Source organism: Homalodisca vitripennis, chromosome 3 (genome assembly GCF_021130785.1).
Source record: "Homalodisca vitripennis isolate AUS2020 chromosome 3, UT_GWSS_2.1, whole genome shotgun sequence".
NCBI lineage: Eukaryota > Metazoa > Arthropoda > Insecta > Hemiptera > Cicadellidae > Homalodisca > Homalodisca vitripennis.
The window spans coordinates 51,508,434-51,532,193 of record NC_060209.1 but is presented as its reverse complement, the minus strand read 5'-3'; the positions used below and the strand labels follow the sequence as shown (position 1 = coordinate 51,532,193).

At 30.3% G+C, this 23,760-nt stretch overlaps 1 protein-coding gene across 1 annotated transcript in view; it reads left to right on the top strand.

Annotated features, from left to right (window-relative positions):
• The window catches only part of LOC124358197, a 179,552-nt gene that overhangs the window by 113,683 nt on the left and 42,109 nt on the right, over positions 1-23,760 (top strand). The window contains exon 2 of the mRNA XM_046810489.1: positions 16,369-16,502. Coding sequence (XP_046666445.1) covers positions 16,369-16,502 — 134 coding nt within the window. The remainder of the gene's footprint in view (positions 1-16,368; positions 16,503-23,760) is intronic.

Genomic DNA, 23,760 nt, shown 5'->3' with positions numbered 1-23,760 from the left:
TGCAGAATAGGGTGAATAGAGTACATATTAAAACATGTAAATAGATAAGTAAACAGTGACTTCATATGATATAATAAAAACATCTTTCTGTATAGAAAAACTTTGATTGCTTGGTTATATTCAAGTGTCACAGATGTGTTAAATTTTTCTCTTTAATATTAATTATTAATTAGTATGAATATTGCTTCTTCGCGAGATACAATGTTTAACATATAAGAAATATATAGTAAAATAAAGCCGAAACTACGGTACATAATAGGCTGATAATTGATTGAAATATAGATCTTATAGCTAGTGCTTATAGATCTTAGAAGACATTTTGCATCTGTGAAGACTTATGTTTTCCTTGGTAATTGCAACAAGCGAATATAAACATAACGAAATGAAGGGCTAATTCAGAGAGGTAAAAAGGGAGATCAAGAAAGACGAAAGTAACAATAACTCAAGATCGATGGTGGTTATTAAATTGCGCCTTTAATCCGAGCCTTATCTTTCTGGAAACTTCATTTCTCTGGAAATGAATTGTTCGTTCAGATACGTATATTATAGATACAATATTATATTTTAAATTATCATATAATTATGTATTTTAAAGTTAGATGAATGAAGATATGACGTAGTGCGTAACACTAACCTGTATAAATAACGGTAACAGTGTGTACTTTCATAGTGCATAGCGGTAATATGTGTGTAAATGTATAAAGTGTGTGCATTACGATATGATGTTATCGTTTATTCATCATGCAATTACAAACGGGTTGGCTCTGTAATACAGAGTATTATTAAACAAATTGATTAAAATTATTGTTCAGACAAGTTCTTGACAAGGCAGAGCAATAGTAATGCTTTTATAAGACACCAATACGTAACCAATCTGTAGTGTTTTTATCTAACGGAACGAAATATATATGATAAAGCAAATTGACATGGTGTAGAAACTATATAAATCTATTTTTACGATGGTTTCGCTTCTGATGCAGATCTACACTTGCTATAATTTGATACTAATTAAATTTAAATTAAAAAAAGAACCAAACCTGGGGTTATTACTCTCTAAAAGTTCTCTTAATTAAGCCATTAAACACGTAATCTCATAATAAACACGTCTCACCCCTAAGGGTACATGTTTTTGTTCGATCAAGTGTGTTTTCGATATTTGCTACGCTTTTTTGATAAATAATTAATTTATTAACTTTGTAGTAATTACTTTTGCACTTTACACGGGTTTTAATATAACCACAGGAATAGTTTCTTTATCAATATATGTATATAGATGTATACAAACAAGACCTATCTGAGGATAATAGGATGTGGCCTAATGTGAGCTTACGTGGGGGCCTTATGTTCGTTGGTATTTTATATGAGATGGTAGTAATAACTTTAATATATATTTTCCACTTAAAAAGCGAAATATACTAGATTATATAATAAAATTGCATTGCCAAGACAGGGAAATTATTAATTGAGCACAGCGGCTGTTTCAGTTGGTTCAAGGTTGTTTCGGGTAAAAAGGAGGGAGGTGTGACTCTTAATTAGTGAGAATACATATGTATTAGGTTATAAATATATACATCATTAATTTTATTATTAGTAAGAAGATATTTTTATAAAAACAGTTTATAATTTTAAGGATACGTCCTACCAATAATTGAAAAATAGGTTATAATTGCGCTGTTGTTAGGAAACCGTCTACGTCCAATCCCATATAACATATCGATTTACTTAGTATTAGGATTTCTATAAAGCCTGCTAATCAACCTCGCCCTAGGGCAAAACCACAAATTCCTCTACAGAACATAATCACACAGTGAATTCTCATCCTGCCCGATATTATTGAGTTAGATATTCCGACACCAATATCAGACCTGACTGGATCCAAACAATTCTCACATTACCGTTACTGCTGTAGGCTACGTGGTGGTTTAGACCCTTGAATAATTATAACTACACCTTATTCTCTCTATTCCAATGATAATAATTTTTAAAGTCCAATGCCAAGATGAAAAGATTCAGAATCCAATCAATTCCAGATAAACAGTTTAGGGATTCAAGCAATTTCTATATTACTACTACGCAGAGGACTACGTAGGAAAACAGCCCCCTGATATCCTCTTCTTTCTAAATACAATTAATGGTATTCAACGCCAGCATTATAAGATTCGCGGGGTGAGAAGCATTATACAATGCAAGCGATCTAAACAATACGTGCTGTTGTGTCCAAGAGAGAAATCCACAAAAGTTAAAAGTTGATTGGCAATAATGGTTCCGTTTCCTGACTAATCTAACTTTTGGTAAAACCTGTGTGGTCTCTAAGTCGTGTGTATCAATATTTATGTCATAGACAGACTGACATCGTTACTATTGTAAGATCAACAAGATAATATATTTTAATGGTTTTATATTTTGAACTCATTTTGTCAGTGTTAGGTAACTAAGTGTCATGTACAAGTACACTGTTGTGCTTGCAATAATATTACACTAATGCATGTGAAAAGTGACACCTGCCTACTAGGCACACAGATTAGTGTATGTAGCACAGGCGTCAATCTGTGTGATTAGTGTTGGTTAGATGTACTTCACACATCCATTATAACTAACTTACCTTACAATCACAACTCTACTCAAGTCACCGGGCTATTGTACATGATTATTTAAAAATATAATACACATTATTAATTTACATATTGTTTTTAATATCCATTTATAATTTTTTTTCAATAAGCCATGGTTAAGTAGTGCCTTAAGAAGTGCCATACTGAGTATATAATTAAAATAAAATTTTTAATTAATTCATTGATTCATTTATTTTAATTTTAAAAATCAGTTCAGAATGTATTTGTTTTACTCTATATATTTATACGATAAATAAATGAAATAGGATCATACGTGCTAATTAAGTTCTCATTTAAATAGGCCAATATTGTCTAAAATTTATCATAAGGGTTATACAAATACATATTAAACGTATAAACGGATAATTGTTTTACCTAAATACAAATCTGTTTGCATTCTGTTTGGCGCAATAAATAAAGATATTGTTATTCTATTTTGTGCCTTTACTATTGTATGAATAGAAACGATCTGCTTTGTTAAATTCAGAAGTCTCATGAAACCAGTTGATTAAAATGTAACAATGCACATTCCTTTCATAATCCACATTTTTATTTTAAGATTCTATTATTTTTCTTTCAGTTCCGATTGTTGAAATTATTTGTACAGATCATTATAAGACATGAAATGGATTATCTAATAAAATTATTACACCTTTCTACTAATAATTAACAAATTTGTCTTGCATATTACTTCTGTAGTAACAAGCGTTGTCTATTTGACATACTTAAAAAACCCCACCTTAAAGAGAAAGCCTAATATTAAAATAACTAATCTCAGCACCTGTGAATTATTTACCATTATCTTCGGTGCAGTACATTCTCCATTACTCCCGTATATCAGGTAGGAGTTGAGCCAAACTCTGACAGCTTGTCAAGTTATATCCGCCACTTCGTAAACATTCTAAACTTGATAGTGACTGATACAGACAAGAGATAATGTTACATGAAGTTTATTATAGCACGCACTCCGACGTTGTTTCCTATTTAGGTATTAGTATCACTAACCATACCCTTAGACACAGTTTATAACATTCTTACTTTATTGTAAATTTAAAACTTGACCTTGAATTATATTTAAATGTATTAAACACTTCATAATATATTAGTTTTTTTTTCTTACGATAAGAAGGTGAGAAAATTCTCATTATACCTAGTCCTAAAAGTACCTCTGCATTTGCTTCCGGAGTGACTGGATATACAAGATGAGTAAGGTTGGGAGTGTATAATCAGCAGGAGTCACTTCTGGCTGGTTTATAGTTTCCAGTTGAACCCACACTGGGTACAGCAAAAAATAATTTGAAACTCAAATCTGGAAAAACCTTATGGATGTCCGGAAGCGGCTCATCACTAACCAGTAATGTCGAGATTCTGGGGTGCAAGGGTAATTCTTCAGGTCTAGTCTACTGTGTGTCTTAGTTGGTTGGGTTCGTTTCATAAGTGTCAAAGGCTCTTGCTAGCCTAGAAATAAGGGTGTACCATCCTCTGCTTGCTTTGAATAGCTGGCTTCCCCTTTTTCTGAGAGTGTTATGACTTGAGATTAGTGCCCTAAGTTCTTGCTCATAAATCACAACAGGAGACTGTTACTACTCCCAGCCTAACCATCCAGAATATTCTCTCACATCGGAAGCAGCGCAACGGTCCTTACTGGATTACGTGCGATTCCTAAGTTTCTGTTCATAAGAGAACCAAAACAAATAAAAGGTTAGGAATATGAGCCGCTCATGTCGAGATCTATCAAGAAGGATAGCGGGCACTATATCTCAGACATGTTACATTTTAGTAGACGGGGAGGCCAGCTCTGTAACAACCTCTCCAGTGAAAGCGAGCAGGGGTATTATGACCTCATAACCTGGCTAGCAACTGTCTTTAACAACTAGGGAATCCCACGTTCAACAGCTATCCTCCGCATAATAGATTTTGCACCCCAATATCTCGACAATTTTGGTTAGCTATGTGCTGCTGCTAAGCATTCAGATACATAATTAAGGTTGTTGATATTTAGTGACAATTTTTTTTTATGTACCTACTATATCCCATCTGAAAGGAGTAAACCAGCCAAAAGTGAAACCTCCTGAACAGATATTTTAGTTGCAGCTTTCTTACATTTAACATCATTATTAATAACTAAAATACCCTTAATATCTAAAAGGAAGGCGAGTTTATTTCATATGATCTAGGTGTGTTTCAACCATAACGCAGGTAGTGTTATTATTTCTCAGAATCTAAATTTTCTTCCTCGTATTTGAATTTAGGAATTCATATTAATATAAGTTAACTGCTATTCACCTAAATTAGTGACTAAAATAAAAACTTAATCTTTGGGCATAAAACCTGCTTTGTTCCTGTATTTCGATACAGTGCGTATATTGCTGTGTTGTTTTGGAATGAGATCCGATACCAATAGCGACCAGGCAACATACATATCATAACTATGACATAGTATCATTTACAATTCTGTTTGCGTTTCACTCAAACATGGCGTCCTTTCCAAACATTCTATCAATATAAACACATTTAAATATTTGATGATATTTGTAATTAATATAATGGATATGTGCAACGAAAAGTGCTACTTCCAGCTCTGCATAATTATAACTGTACATCATATATCCAAGAATTCATTTACATTAGTACAAAAGCAGAATATATTATTTACAATATTCAATTTTACTTTGTTCCAATTTTAATTGAAATATTTTAATCCCCCAACAATCTCTGATAACATAATCGAATATTCACCGGCCACATTTTAAAAACTGCGCTTAAATAAAGTGCAGTTCAATTATATTACTGTTATCTAACATTTAAGTTTTAAAATATTACTAAAATTATAAAAGTCAGACAGTGCACCCCGTTAGTTTGAATGTATAAGTTTTAATTTGCAGTAATGTTAGAGGGAAGTATAAAATAGAGATGTATAAAATGAAGAGTATGAATTAGTAATAAATTATTTTTCAACTGTTTTGAAGGTACTGATCTTGTATTTTAATTTGCAAAAACAAAATTTAGAAACTACTGCCTTCCATGAAGCATATAAATTTACTAGCATTTCGATTCCAAGAAGATAATTATTAGGGAGTAACAAGCAGTTGAGATTAATTAGTATAAATATATGAGTTGCGGTTTTGAAGGATGAAGTTAAGTAATTCAGTACAACGGCTTAAGTACTCCATTAAACAAGTTTGGATAATTTATTACTTGGTTGTTATAAACAAAATGAAAATCTCGACTAAAAGAAATTAATGTTATCTATATAACATTACATCTAGATGACCTTCAAACACTTAACAACAGTTTCATTCTTTGCAGGTCCAGAGGCATTTTTAAAGTGATTTGATGTATTTATTATACTACAATAATTCATTGTCATGTAAGAAATATATTTTATTTTATTATTATGTATTATTCGGTATGGTACATAATATAAAATTGAACTAGTTTACAAAAATCAATTTTATTTTGAAAACTGGAAAACTTTGAGCGTATTACTTTTAAATAGCATTCCAAAGAAATCTAAGAGAATTGATAGTCACTGAAGATAATCCAAGCACTAAATTCATTCTAGATTTAAGTTTTTAAAGATGGAGTCGTGAAGTCGGAGAGTGAAACTGTTTTTGCTATGTACTTCTGAAATTTATCCAATTTCTCTCCAGTGTTTCATGATATTTATTGCATAGGTCTAACGATTTCAGTAACAATTAAACTATTCCAGATGTGGCTTTGCAGAATAAACTTTTATTTTTTAACAGAAGACAAAATTCACGGATCGATATGACGTTTTCTATATTTTTCTATTTTAGATTCTGTACATGGCTGTATTATCAGTAGATTCTTTTAGATTTGTTATGATAGTACTACTCCATAGCAATAATACTTTTTTGTTATTTATTTCTAAAACTTTGATTTGTACAATTTTAAAATGAGTATTTTTCATACTTCGTATCTTTTTCTGTGTTTCTCACTTTTAAATGTGTATTTTCTGTTATATTTCATGGAAATTTAACAGTTAAAATAAATTAATTTATTAAAATGTGTTAATTTAAAAATTCCAAAAAACAACCAATAACAATTAAAAAATTTACATAAATACTCACATTATTTATGTTTAAATTTCAGTTTAAAATAATTATAGTTGTCAATTACATGCAGGCACGCCACTTTTTTAATAGTTAATTCAAACTTACACTGCTCATAGCAATATAACAATATTGAGGGATTATAAGACTTAATGTTATATCCGGACTTAAAAGCTAAGGTATAAAACTCATGTGTTACAACGGCTTTATAAAAAGTGTTGCTAGTAGCCTAATTATCCATCATCATACAACCACTTCGTTAAGGCTACAATTAAATTGTCACGTTTTCCCAACTATATTTTAAGCTCATTAAATTTTTTACCATTTTAGAACTATTATATTTATCACATTAAATATATTATTATTACCGTTTACCTTTCAAATATAGGTAGAAAATGCATATACTTAGTAGTTTAAGGTAATTTAAGTTTCAGTTAAACTCGTGAGAGAAATACACATAATGGCTCAGCGTACATGTAATGGACAAATTGCATTATACGAGAATACGGAAATTACAACTTTGTATTAGGGCGGATTAGACCACAATTGTAATGTTTGCTGTGGCGCAATGAGAATATATTGTTGGCCGAACCCACAGTTTGTGTAATAGGATTAGCCTACCCTAAGGTAGGATAACTGGCATCCACTTCAAGTCCTCAATTGAGAGGACCGTAAGCTCTTATCTTGTTTGTTGCAACAAGGTACTGGCTTGTGCTGGGTTGTGGGAAACCTCTGATTAATTTATTGTAACACACAATAATAGTTATCTAAATACTTAATTTCTAGTCACCGTTAGTTTAAAAATGTTTTTATGGGAATTGTTATTGAAGAAGTGGGTTCTATTAAACTGTTAATATTAAAGATGCAGCATAGAGAGGTTTTTGACATATAATATACACTAATATACCGTTTAATACTTTTTGATAGATCTTATTGTGTAAAATGCACATTTGGAATTCAATGAATTCATCTTCTAATTTCAAGCTATAAATTTATCTAACTTATATGTTCTCTACAATAATTACTTCCACCATTTAAGTAGTACAATCAATTTTTGATTTCAACGTATTGAATGAAGGTTTAATTCACAGCCGTATACCATACTAACCAGTAATGTCGAGATTCTGGGGTGCAAGGGTAATTCTACAGGTCTAGTCTACTGTGTGTCGTAGTTGGTTGGGTTCGTTTAATAAGTGTCAAAGGCTCTTGCTAGCCTAGGAATAAGGGTGTGCCATCCCTCTGCTTGCTTTGACTAGAGAGGCTGGTTCAAAGCTGGCTTCCCACTTTTCTGAGAGTGTTATGACTTGAGATTAGTGCCCTAAGTTCTTGCTCATAAATCACAACAGGAGACGGCCACTACTCCCAGCCTACCCATCCAGAATATTCTCTCACTCCGGAAGCAGCGCAAAGGTCCTTACTGGATTAGGTGCGATTCCTAAGTTTCTGTTCATAAGAGAACCAAAACAAATAAAAGGTTAGGAATATGAGCCACTCATGTCGAGATCCATCAAGAAGGATAGCGGGCACTATATCTCAGACATGTTACATTAGTAGACGGGGAGGCCAGCTCTGTAACAACCTCTCCAGTGAAAGCGAGCAGGGGTATTATGACCTCATAACCTGGCTAGCAACTGCCTTTAACAACTAGGGAATCCCACGTTCAACAGCTATCCTCCGCATAATAGATTTTGCACCCCAATATCTCGACGATTGTGGTTAGCTATGTGCTGCTACTAAACATTCAGATACATAATTAAAGTTGTTGATATTTAGTGACATATTTGTTTTTCTGTACCTACTATAGGCCCATCTGAAAGGAATAAACCAGCCAAAAGTGAAACCTCCTGAACAGATATTTTAGTTGCAGCTTTCTTACATTTAACATCATTATTAATAACTAAAATACCCTTAATATCTAAAAGGAAGGCGAGTTTATTTCATATGATTTAGGTGTGTTTCAACCATAACGCAGGTAGTGTTATTATTTCTCAGAATCTAAATTTTCTTCCTCGTATTTGAATTTAGGAATTCATATTAATATAAGTTAACTGCTATTCACCTAAAATAGCGACTAAAATAAAAACTTAATCTTTAGGCATAAAACCTGCTTTGTTCCTGTATTTCGATACAGTCCGTATATTGCTGTGTTGTTTTGGAATGAGATCCGATACCACTAGCGACCAGGCAACATACATATCATAACTATGACACAGTATCATTTACAATTCTGTTTGCGTTTCACTCAAACATGGCTTCCTTTCCAAACATTCTATCAATACAAACACATTTAAATATTTGATAATATTTGTAATTAATATAATGGATATGTGCAACGAAAAGTGCTACTTCCAGTTCCGCATAAATATAACTGTACATCATATATCCAAGAATGCATTCACATTAGTACAAAAGCAGAATATATTATTTACAATATTCAATTTTGCTTTGTTCCAATTTTAATTGAAATATTTTAATCCCCCAACAATCTCTGATAACATATTCGAATATTCACCGGCCACATTTTAAAAACTGCGCTTAAATAAAGTGCAGTTCAATTATATTACTGTTATCTAATATTTAAGTTTTAAAATATTACTAAAATTATAAAAGTCAGACAGTGCACCGCGTTAGTTTGAATGTATAAGTTTTAATTTGCAGTAATGTTAGAGGGAAGTATAAAATAGAGATGTATAAAATGAAGAGTATGAATTAGTAATAAATTATTTATCAACTGTTTTGAAGCTACTGATCTTGTATTATAATTTGCAAAAACAAAAAATTTAGAAACTATTGCTCCCTTCCATGGAAGCATATAAATTTACTAGCATTTCGATTCCAAGAAGATAATTATTAGGGAGTAACAAGCAGTTGAGTTTAGTTAGGATAAAAATACTGAGTTGCGGTTTTGAAAGGATGAAGTTAAGTAATCCAGTACAACGGCTTAAAGTACTCCATTAAACAAGTTTGGATAATTTATTACTTGGTTGTTATAAACAAAATGAAAATCCCGACTAAAAGAAATTAATGTTATCTATATAACATTACATGTATTACTAAGATGACCTTCAAACACTTAACAACAGTTTCATTCTTGCAGGTCCAGAGGCATTTTTAAAGTGATTTGATGTATTTGTATTATTTATTATACTAAAATAATTCATTGTCATGTAAGAAATATATTTTATTTTTATTTTATGTATTATTCGGTATGGTACATAATATAAAATTGAACTAGTTTACAAAAATCAATTTTACTTTTAAAAATTTGGAAAACTTTGAGCGTATTACTTTTAAATAGCATTCCAAAGAAATCTAAGAGAATTGATAGTCACTGATGATAATCCAAGCACTAAATTCATTCTAGATTTAAGTTTTCAAAGATGGAGTCATGAAGTCGGAGAGGGAAACTGTTTTTGCTATGTACCTCTGAAATTTATCCAATTTCTCTCCAGTGTTTCATGATATTTTATTGCATAGGTCTAACGATTTCAGTAACAATTAAACTATTCCAGATTAGGCTTTGCAGAATAAACATTCAATTTTTAACAGAAGACAAATTTCACGGATCGATATGACGTTTTCTATATTTTTCTATTGTAGATTCTGTACATGGCTGGATTAGCAGTAGATTCTTTTAGGTGTGTTGTGATAGTACTACTCCATAGAAATAATACTTTTTTGTTTTTTATTTCTAAAACTTTGATTTGTACAATTTTAAAATGAGGATTTTTCATATTTCGGATCTTTTTCTGTGTTTCTCACTTTTAAATGTGTATTTTTTGTTATATTTCATGGAAATTTAACAGTTAAAATAAATTAATTTATTAAAATGTGTTAAATTAAAATTCAAAAAACAACTAATAACAATTAAAAAAAATTACATAAATACTCACATTATTTATGTTTAAATTTCAGTTTAAAATAATTATAGTTGTCAATTACATGCAGGCACGCCACTTTTTAATAGTTAATTCAAACTTACACTGTTCATAGCAATATAACAATATTGGGGGATTATAAGACTTAATGTTATATCCGGACTTAAAAGCTAAGGTATAAAACTCAATAATGTGTTACAACGGCGTTATAAAGTGTTGCTAGTAGCCTAATTATCCATCATCATACAACCACTTCGTTAAGGCTACAATTAAATTGTCACGTTTTCCCAACTATATTTTAAGCTCATTAAATTTTTTACCATTTGAGAACTATTATATTTATCACATTAAATCTATTATTATTACCGTTTACCTTTCAAATATAGGTAGAAAATGCATATACTTAGTAGTTTAAGGTAATTTAAGTTTCAGTTAAACTCGTGAGAGAAATACAAATTATGGCTCAGCGTACATGTAATGGACAAATATTGCATTACACGAGAATACGGAAATTTCAACTTTGTATTAGGGCGGATTAGACCACAATTGTTATGTTTGCTGTGGCGCAATGAGAATATATTGTTGGCCGAACCCACAGTTTGTGTAATAGGATTAGCCTACCCTAAGGTAGGATAACTGGCATCCACTTCAAGTCCTCAATTGAGAGGACCGTAAGCTCTTATCTTGTTTGTTGCAACAAGGTACTGGCTTGTACTGGGTTGTGGGAAACCTCTGATTAATTTATTGCAACACACAATAATAGTTATCTAAATACTTAATTTCTAGTCACCGTTAGTTTAAAAATGTTTTTATTGGAATTGTTATTGAAGAAGTGGGTTCTATTAAACTGTTAATATTAAAGATGCAGCATAGAGAGGTGTTTTGACATATAATATACACTAATATACCGTTTAATACTTTTTGATAGATCTTATTGTGTAAAATGTACATTTGGAATTCAATGAATTCATCTTCTAATTTCAAGCTATAAATTTATCTAACTTAAATGTTCTCTACAATAATTAAACTTCCACCATTTAAGTAGTACAATCGATTTTTGATTTCAACGTATTGAATGAAGGTTTAATTCACAGCCGTTAAAGATACCATTTCCTAAGGCAGAACAAATTTAAAACCTTTATTGTTATTTCAAAAGTAGTGATGCAAATTTCGAGTAAATTTTTGGTAAATAAAACCAAATAGACAGCTTTACAGAATGCACATAAAAAATAACTTGAAATGCACACATGTTTTTTATTAATAAATATATTCATTTCCATGAGAAAGGAATTTGAATATTTGTAAAAATTATGGTTGCCTGTAAAGTCGGTTTTACGGGCGAAGATTTTACGTGACAACGTCTTTTTTCTCGGTAGAATATTTATTGATATGAATATTATTAAATTGCACAATAGGAACAAGGAATTGAATGAAAATAAGAATTGCACAAATTTTAACAACAGAAATATATTTTGTTTACTAAAACATTGTACTTAATTTGAAATTAATTAAAATTTGTTATTGTAAATGGTAAAGTTGAATAAAACATTTACTAAAATTGGAATTTGAAATTCTTGCTAAACACAGTTAAATTCTAACTCCGCGCGTGGTGATTGGTCGGTTTAGTTCGTTTGTTTGGTCGCACTGTTATGACAGGTTAGAGGTTATAATTTGTTATTTTAAATGTTTGACTAGCAATACGCGCTGTTTCTTCTCAATTGACTGAATTACGATTGATTGCAGAGTGATTTAAACTAATAATTTACTTAACACTATCAACATTTGTCAATAGTATGACATAACCTATAAACTCAGTTTCTCAACTTTTGTGTCAATCTAACAATTAATCAATCAATCATAGTTTACGATAATGAAATATCAGTGTACAATTATTTACCTTTATTGTTGTAGTTGAAAATGACGAATCTAAGCACTCCACATTTTCACGAATAAACATAGTTATCTGCTTTATCCCGTGCGGCGGACCCACAGTTATCTGCTTTATCCCGTGCGAATCCCGTGCGGCGGACCCACTGGACGGGCATCGTAACGTTACCGGGCGTTACACTTTTTCATGAGTGACTCCGAGCCGCAACCTAATTTAAGACGTTGTCACGTCAAAAAAAATTTCCTTAATTACAGTGCATTTAAATATAAATATAATTTACCTGATAAAGACCATAAACACTTTGGAACTAATTTAAATGCTGTGAGAAAATTTAGAGTTTTATCAACAGCAGTTTTTCTTATGCTAGTTACAAAATTACCGAAATTTCGTAATTTACATGCCCGTAATTTAAACTTCTCGAGTGATCAAAAAATTTATTTTTATATTCTGGGAACAAATTTTAAAGGACTGCCTATTTAAAATCAAAATATTTTTCCATCTAAAACGTAATCATACCACATCGAATGTTACAATAATAGAAAATTTACCTATTTTAACACATATTGCCTTATTGTTTAACTATTAATGATAAGTCATGTTTTAGCTTATAGAAATTAGCTCACTAATGACTATGTGAAAGAGTAATTTGTGTAGACTAGTATATTTTGTTAGGGATAAATAAGGAAAACCATGAAGATTCGTGGAGGTTGCTTTCTTTTCACAAACGTAATAAACCTTAATATATTATTTGAGATATTTTTACAATGATGTTGAATAACTTCAACAGTAAATATTATCTTAATCTCTTTCAAGAATGAAGAAAGACTCTGTTATGTCGTAATAGAATGGAAATTGCGATTCAAAGGTCAAAGGTTATGTTGAATTTGGTGGTTGAAACCGTTGCTGTTAAATATTTCTATATTTTCAATAATATGTTAATGATTTGTAATATAAATATTTTTTATTTATTCATCCGGTATACTTTTAATGTAAATTCATGTACATTGTAAGTTACACCAGTGAAAGGAACCATTAAACTCTTAAATTATAACGAATAAACTAATGTAGTCTGACGGAATAGATCTTGACGTTGTTCTGTAGCCAAATACTTTATGTTTAGTTATTGCATGTATGAAGTCAAATGTTTACCAAGAATTTTTTGGAAACATCCCCTACATGGTAGAATTAAAAAAAGAAATCCTGGATATAGGAAAGGATAACTGAGACCAAAAAATAACCTGGGCAAAAAATAAACTAGATTCGGTTATCCTTATTCCCATGGACAAATAAATTGTTTTGGTTATTATTTACAATGATTGGTTAAATAACGTTATACGAATTTCTAAATATACGGATAAAATAAGTTTTTTTTTAAGAAAGTGATGTCTTTTAGGGGTTCTGAGGGATATTTCATCGACGGTTTAATTGAGTTTTTTGTACTTACGATCACTCAAATTATGGCTGCAGGAATGATTTAAGATCAATAATAAAATTTAAACGCACTATTTGTGTCAATTAAATTTGGAAGGCAATTTTTCAAACCAGTATGGCCCATATTTACCAGGAGGGCTTATTATTAATAGCAATTTTCATATTCACTCTCAGGGAATTTTAAGTCCCCCACCAACAGTTCTGATCCGAATTTAACTTGTTCTTACACTCATAATGTTACTGTATATCGTGTTAATTAATAATTTTCATCTCCCTAACATTCAAAATGATTAAATCAATGTAGCTGTCTGGTCTGAATCGAGAAGAAGCTATTAAAATTAATTTTAATGGGAATAAATCCCACGGTAAATATTTAAAATTCACAAAATCCGCATCTAGAGTATATGATCTAGAGCTTTCAATTGATAACATCTATATGTGTATAAAATCTTATACACATCTATAAAGTCTCTAAAGTCTTAGACCCCTAAAACAGCCGTAAAAGAATCAATAAATTCCTGTAGTGTGTATATATATATATATATATACGGCCAAGAAAGTCTGACGTAGACTATAGAAATTTTGTATATAATGGTGAAATAATGGTGAAGAGGGAGGCAATAAATACAAATATGTTGAGTTCATTAATCAGCTAATTAAATTGTTCCTGTGTGACTGCTGATAAAAGCAAGGATATCTGGCACATTCTTCTTTAAATCTATCTATGCAGCATCAACTAAGGGCCTGACTGCTGGTTGTAGTATAGTTGTCATAGAGGAAGCGGCAACAGTAATTTCTTATTCTTCGTTGCCCAAACGTTTAACATGTCCTCTCTGAGAGTAACAGTGCTATAGAATGTTCATTGTCGGTAAAATGAGCTATTCGTGGGTAGCACGTAGATTTCTTATGTTCATTACTGTGAATTACTTGGATAATCGTTTGATGAATGGGACACAGAAAACTGGATGCAGAATGCTTTTTTTCCGACTCATGCTGTATAGCTTCAGCTGAAGGTGTAACATAATATCTCCTGCTAATATACTGTGGTGATGTAAATCTTAATAATATTATAAATGCAAAAGTGCCGCTGTTAGTTTGTTTTGATTTCACGCATAAGCTACTAAACCGATTGTGTTGACACTTTACATAGACGCTCTTACGCTCCCTGGAATGAATATTGCCCTATTCTTATTTCGAAAATCTCTCCGGGCTACGCCGAACTAGTATTCAAAGTAGTGAAAAATTCCATCTTGGCATCCAAAAGTTGTGTAATATTAATTGAATGAATTAACCTGCAAAATTTAATTAAATGTTCTGACTGTTCTGTATAAACATTGCATTAAGACAGCTCGATACTATGTTTATTAAATTTAAACAGTATTTTAAGTATTTTATTTATAATATTTATGCTTCATATTCAAAACTCTCACTAAACTCCTTTCTCAGCCCTAAGTTATATGCATATTTTCTTCATCAAAGCAAACTCAACTATGGCACTAGAAGTATCTTAGAACAAAAGAAGATTGCAAGATACGTAAGTATACCCTTTTTTGGCAAAAGTAGTTTTCAGAGATCGAGATAGGTATACATTTTCTTATCGGGACAATAACGCATATTCAAATTTCATATCATAAATAGATTAGACCGTTAATTTAAACGTTACGCTGACGATGGTTGAATAACGAAACACGTGTCTGGCAATAGAATAATTGACTATAATGAAATAGTTGACCATTCTTTCTATTTAATTAATTAATTCCAAATATATATATATATATATATATATATAATTATATATATAATTATATTTTATGTATAGTATAATATAATAAAATTTGAACGTTTTTATGAAAACATTTTTGATAAGTGGATTTTTTAAATTTGGATACAATAACAATTATAAACTAGGTATAAAATACTATGAAATTATTACTTTGCGTTAATACTTTCTAATATATTAACGTAATATATATACATTTGATAATTGAGTAAATAAGGCAAGCTCAACTGTTTTTACATTTTAAAAGTTAGGTATATAATGTCAAATAATCAAAACTACTTACTCATATATTAGTATATGCATTTATAAAGCGGGGTCTTATCATTAGGTTCCTTTATGTTATAAGTTTGTTTTTGTCATTATAAAATATTAATGTTAAATAATAAGTTGATAATATTTTATACTTAGTTTATAATTGTTATTGTATCTAAATTTTTAAAAATCTACTCATTAAATATGTTTTCATGAAAACGTAAAAATTTTATTACAACTCAATAAATGGCATGACCAATCCCTTGCGCCCTCTCAATTTACTACGAACAATATTTAAACTACTACCTAAATATTTTACTAATATGACCTTCAGGTCATTTACCAAAAGGCGAAATCTCTCGAGTGTCACTTAAGGTATTGGAATTGTTGACGTCTCGAGGAGTACTCCAAGGCATCTGCTGGGGCCGATTATATTTCAGTTATTGACTAGGTGTCGGCGGCCATGCGCAGGCCGCCACCCCCTACACCCTCAGTCGCCTCTCGATCTGGTCCAGGAGCAGATCTCAGCTTCCGCGGCGCGCGTGACCCATCGGGCTTATCTTCACCTTGGATTTACTGTTGCAGGTAATTAATGTCTCATGATGTCATTGTCAGATAGAGTATTGACAAGTTATCATTATTTAATGAAAGTGTCGGTCAAACCTTGCCCGACCTTTGATGACGGGGCGTTACCAAACAACTCTCCGCCGCTTCCATTCTGCCATATATAGATAACCTTTACACACAGCGCCGCGGCCGCCTCGAATCTGTTATGAATTATAATTAAATAGTATAATGCAGTTCTTGAATACTTGTTATGTTTAGAGTTAAATTATTTAATTAGCTTATTACTTAGCTTACGTTTGTCAGTACTTATTGTATTTTAAATAAAAAAATATAAAAATCTGGATCTATACTGATACTTCTTAGTGATATATTAATACAATATAATAATTACTTCCACGCTTGCTACAACATCATAGTTTAAGTAACATTTCTCAATTTAACGTGACAAATCAAATAACACACTGTAACTGCATAAGGCTTATGTTATAATAGTGAAGAAAATAGTATACTGAGTAATACCGCTAATTATTACACTAATCTATAACTTATTAAGTTATATTTTATATTAATATCTGATTAGTATCTTATTTTAATAGATTTTGTACTTTATTGGGAAAGTGGTTAACACATATTTTGAATTACAACTGATTAAACGAAGATTTAAATTATTGCTAGATTCAAACATTTATTTAAAAGTATTATTCAAAAAATTTCTTGAGACTTTCTTAGATTGACGAACATATTGAGGGGAAACCTGTTTAATCTGTGTTGTATCTGGTTAACCATATATAAAATAACAACTAGACAAACGCTTATAACTGTTTCCATATTGAACTCGAAAATAATGCCGACTTAACTGTACTGTCTAGAGTTGCTTTAAATAATTTCTTATTATAAAAATTAATGCATATTGGAAAATGTTTTCAAAACCAAAAGATTAGCGAACACTGATGAACAGATATTTAAGACAGATGCCTAAGCGTCAGTGTTATGAAAAGTTATTTCATATTATGAAGGTAATAAGAAACCAATTTTGCACGTTAAATTTAAGACTTAACGACTTTCAAATAATTTATAAATACCAATACAGTTATGGGTATTTAAATATTAATTATTTTGCTGCGATGTCATAATAAAAATAGTCTAGCATTTGTTTCAATATTTATTTTTATAATTCTATCTAAGTAGGATAGTGTGTTGTAATGTTTTTAGGAATTTACGAGTGTTTAAACCATCGTATATCTTAGATTGTTTTATACGTACGGTATTCATTTCATTCATTCCATTTCAAATGTTAACCATTACAGTGAATGTCACGAGATTTACTACTAGATACTCCACAACAGTATATAAATATCATTCCAGTGGAAGGACTATATAACCGGATGTAGAGACAATGTAAGATGCTAGCAATAATTAAAAATATACCAATGGTTTTACCCATATGTATCTAAATAGGGATTTGTTCTTTGTGAAAGATTTTACCAACGCCAATTCTAAACCAACGGTGGAGTTTGGCAGGAAAATAATAAAACTGGAGTTGTAAACAATATAAAAATGTGTAGTACATTTCCTTACAAAAATATAAAAAAGCTAGAACAAAATATTTCGGGTATTGAAACACACGACCTATGAAATAAATCGTTCTTGTTAAGAGCTATAACAAGCTAGAGGAGTTCTAGAAGAGGTTTTACACACTTTATATTATAATAAAATACACACAAAACAACGTAAACACCATAACCTTTTACCCCTTTAAACAAATTTAAAATTTTCTCGAGTCAAATCAACCTGGTAATTTCTTAAAACTACTAAAAAGCAAAATCTTGCCAAAATATCCAGTTCATCAAAAACCATTTCCTTACCAGATTAGCCTAAGACTGTTTGGTAAATTAAGAAAATGAAAAAGTAGCGATTAAAACCTTCTATGTATTTGACTCTCTGCATGATGACTTTCCTAAAGCAATCTAAACGATCATATTTATATTTCCACAATATTTGTATAGATGTTAATAACTTTTTGGAACAACAATTGCAATTGCTAGTGTTTTAGTCATATGATGTTAATGAGAATCTTATACTACATTACCATATATCATGATTTAAATTAAAAATTACAATTATATTACAGCTTTACGCTAATTATCATAAAAAAACGTGCAAAGATTCATTAAAACCGGTTGAGTCGTTTCCTTATTCTTTAAGGTCTCCGTATTTATTCCCTTACGATTTGGCCATAAGCAACGTCATATGAAAAATATTTACATGTCAGCATCATTCTCTTACTTATTCAAACTAAGCGATATTTTGTGAGTCTTCACAAACCAAAAATGAAGACTCTATTTAGTTAAAATATTTTTGGCTACAATAAAATGGTAATTACTCGTATTTATATAAGGAGGCAAATACACAATGATTTTACTTTATAAATTATTTTTTTAATTAAATCTTGTATAATCTACCCATCTTTATAATTACCTTAAAATGCTATGGCTATATATTTCTTGTTTTCGAAAAAGATTGTATGTACAGGTTCTCCATAAATTGTATTTTATTACCTTAAAGTGAATGATTTTTTTCTATATTTTAACTCGCAACGGATCATTAACCACAAAACAGACATGAAATTTAACGATTATAAGAAAATGAGATATTTATACAAATGTTCATTGAAACAAAGGATATTGTAACTCGTGTCATGAGAATGTGTGAAATATACGGTACAGATTAATAACTAAGTTCATATATTTTTTATTTTAACAAAAGTTTGAATATGATTGAGTCTTCCAGCAAAGATTGTACTTTAGGAAATCCGCATTGGAATTAAATATATTTCTAGTTATGTATACACCTTTAAATCACAATCGGAATACTTTCTTCTACTTCCTAAATTCTCCTAAAGTTACGTTAAGAATTACTAATGAGCAATAGTCATTAATACAATACAAGGATGATAACTTTAAATTTGAAATGTTATATTACATTTCTATTACTTACACACACACACACACACACACACACACACACACACACACACACACACACACACACACACACACACACACACACACACACACACACACACAAACTTTTCTTTAAACCTTCACAAAACAATTTTTACTCGTTTAATGGGCAGTATTCTAATCAAAACCCAATTATTTTTGGAGGGATACGCATCTTAATATTTTATAAAAGAATTATTTATAATATTTCAATGTCAAGTAAATTTATTGTTTATTATTATTCAAATCCGTGTGAATAAGTTTAATGGCAAATAGGAATAATAAAGTAAAAATGTTTTATTTCCATGTTTAAATTAAAAAAACACTAGGTTTTTTTTGGGTGTGGTATTTTATTTATGATAGAGAAGAAAATTTAACCTACAATAATTACGGAAGAGGATTTATTTTCTTTTTTACAGTTAGTTTCAATATACAGCAAATATATTACTATGATGTGTATTAGATTTAAATTAGATTTTACTAAGTAGTTTAATGTTAGGGTTGGTAACAATCTATTAGTTAATAAAAAGTTGATATCTTTAAATTTTTGCAATCGGTTTTAGGTTTGAAACTATTTGTATATTAAATTTATAGCTTTTTATCGTAACTCTTATTAAGGCATTAAAAGCAAAATTCCTGAACTCCTATGAACTTTTTACTGCACGTTTATGAGTTATACCTTCCAGGAACGGACCTGTGTGTTATTCACTGTGTTTATGACTTAAGTAAATTATAAATTTTATTTAATATAATTGCAGAAAAAGACACTTTTACTACTTTTTCATAGTTAAATTAAGTTTTATATATATATATATATATATATATATATATATATATATAGAATTAAAAACATTTAATTGATGTAACTTAGGAAATTCTTTACATGCTGCATTCAGGTTTTTTTTATATTTGGCCGAATGCGCCCCTCATTACATAAAACCTATATTTTTAAGTAATTTAATGTGATTTATCTAAAAAAGTTCCCATTTTGAATTTTTATTCATGATATTTATTGTACAGAGCTATGAATTAAAACATATATCCCAATCCGAAAATCGATTGTTCTTCGTTAAATTTATCACGCCCATACACTGATTTGCCGTGCCAATGGTAATGATTTTGTATTTAAGTAATTTTTAAATGCTATTTATTAATGGTTCTTAATTAAATTTACCTCAATTTACCTCAATTACACGAAGCCATAGTTACATTAAATTAAATTGTAAATGTAGAAAATCTCATTTATGTGTAGCTTACTTAAAATATGGTAGGCATATATTTTATGTAAATCATAAGATAGCAATCTGTTTACGGTACCGATAAAGGATGAAATATAAAAACCAATACGTTGTCATATTTACCTACTTGCTTAGGAGGTATTGCACAATCATGTTAAATAATAATAATAATAATATGCTATTATTTAGTACTGTTACTTCTCATACACTCACTGCTTTTCATTTCAAAAGGTATTTCACACATTCCTTAAATATTTCAATGCAATTTAAAGATATTCCACTACTTAGACCTATCCAGTAACTGGAATGACAAGAGCTTTCTCGTAAAATCCGAAGAAAGAAAGTTAATGAATACAAATGAAGTAAAAATAAAACAAATGAAAGTGTCATGCCATTTCTTGGGTAGGTTCTAATAATTCCCATAGTGCAATTACTTTCAGTCTCAGAGGCCTGTTCAGTCTCAAATAATTGAATTTGTTTCCGCGTTTTTTTTATATTTTATAAAATTCTATTTTTACATTTCAAGTCAGGCCATAATTTGGAGTGCATAGCCGTTTTTAAGTGAAAACGAAAAAAGATATGTGAAATAAACTTTACTAAGAGTTCATTGTTCATTCAATTACAATATTGTCGAATATTTAGGGAATTGCGCATAGTTACAAAGAAAAACATTTTCTTATGAAACCGCTATAAGATAAAATGTATGTCTTCATATATGTCGAAGTTATTTTTTCGTTCAGTAATTGATAATCATTATCAATTAATGCCATATAGAAAACTCGTTTAGAGTGCGTATCTGGGAATTAATATTTTTGGTATTTAAGTAGATTATGTAGAGAAACTAGTAAGATATTGACATAAAACAATCGGGAGCTAAATGCTCCCAAAAATGTCCACAATGGAATTAGGTCAAGGATTTTATACAGTAAACATTTAACAGTAAAACCGATATGGGATCCAATTTTAATATTTTTGTCACAAAGCATGCTAAGGTGACGAAATGACCAGTAAAAATGTACGGTTAGTTTAGCGCATAGATGAACTGAAAATGTTTTGAACCTTTTGGATTAAGGGTATTCTAGGTCCCCAAATTTAAGTACCTGCTCTTAGCATATTTGACAGAGATTTCTTATAAAAATTGAGTTAGTAAAATCGTGCTTTTCCGTGAATTCTCGCAATTAGTCGTATTTATATATATTTACCAAAATTATAGGTTAGTTCGTACAGCATTCTACAGCTTGTAATAATTATATTTCAGCCTTATAGACGTCATAGTTGTTTTAGAAAATATGAACAGTTAACAGGAGCTTAACAAAAAAAAGATTTAAAGCTACTATTTTAGCTTTTAGAGGTGTGAAGGTTAACTCAAGACCTTTATAATCTGTAATAAAAAAAATTTTTATTGGAACAAGTGAGCCTGTTCATCTTTGGAATATTATGTAAAAATCACAGTTTTAATTCATTGAAAAAATAGGATCTAAATTCCTTGAAAGCCAGAGTTTTCAGATATATGCATTATTCTAAATCCACAAGATAAAACATATAAAATTTCAGTTTCATTTGATATGTGGTTTTCAGAATGAGTGCCAAAATGCAAAAAAAAATCATTAAAGTTTCAAGCTACATACATTTTCAACTAAAACATTAGAGTTATGGTCATACTAAACGATTTTTAACGATAACAGGATTTTATAATTTTTAAATAAAAAATGAAATAGGCCTACACTTAGTAATAACCTTTGATGTATGGAAGATATAACAGGTCTCAATGAGAAGTATGTTCACTTGTGTAAAAACAGCATGGGTGTGTGGGGAAAATCCTATTTATACCAATATAAGGAGAAAAAAAAAACCTTCAATAGTTTGTTGGAAACTGTCATGAAAAAATTGAGCTCTATTGAGATGTATTAATCAGTTATAAATATTAAATATAAATATTGTAATTTTGATAGTTTATATACGTATAAAATACAATCACCATAGGTGTATACTGTTAATATTATATGAATTACAGTGTTTATAATGTTATGTGGTGAATCTTTTATCAACAATTTGCCCATTAATAGGCAGGCATTTTTCTTGGAATCAAGCAACGATTCGTGTCTTTTGTCTGTCAGCAGACCGAATGAAACCTGATTAATTTATGTTCACCAGTAGGCCCTGACCATCTCGTCTATCCCATCCTGCCCGCGCCCCGGGTTATCGCTCCTGGCCGATTTGTAATGAATGTTTTTGTATGTTTAACCTAAAGGACATATAGACTGTACCAACATTTTAATTTTTCTTTAATAATTTCAGTATTTATGATATTCCTTATACATTTGAATATCTCTGGCCAATCATTATTTCTCGTGATTCATATTGCAAGGAATTGTCTAAAGTCATTTTCATCATTTTAACGCCATTGGTAGGAAAAACTTACTCTTTAATAAAAAATTCCAGGGATTTTCCCTGAAGTTGGCTGAAACTGACAAACTACTACGTTTTGACGTTGAAAGTCTATTCACAAATTTACCAGTTCCAGAAAGTTTGAAAATCATAAAAAACGAGCAAAGATTCATTAAAACCGGTTGGGTCGTTTCATTCGTCTTTAAGGTCTCCGTATTTATTCCCTTTTAATCACGTCTCAAAGAACACAAAACGTTAAAACAAGAACTAAACTTCCCGTGGCGGTAATTAAAGAACTGTTAGAACTTTGCACTCAATGCAATTATTTTGAGTTAAAGGGTCAAATTTAAGGATAAGGGGACGGCAATGGGTTCTCCACTGTCTCCTATTTTCGCAAATATATTTATGGTGGAATATGAGTAAAAAGCCTTGGCTTTAGCTCAGTTCAAGCGAAGATTTGGTGCTGGTGCAGGTATGTGGATAATACCTACGTTATTTTCCCTCTTAAAGACACTGAATTGAATGAGTTTTTTAATAACATTTATAGTATTTATCTTGATATCTACCTCACAATGGAAGTGAAAGTCCAAAAAAGCTTCCTAATAAGTTTGTAATAAGAGATAGGGATAGTTAAGACTAATTGTTTTT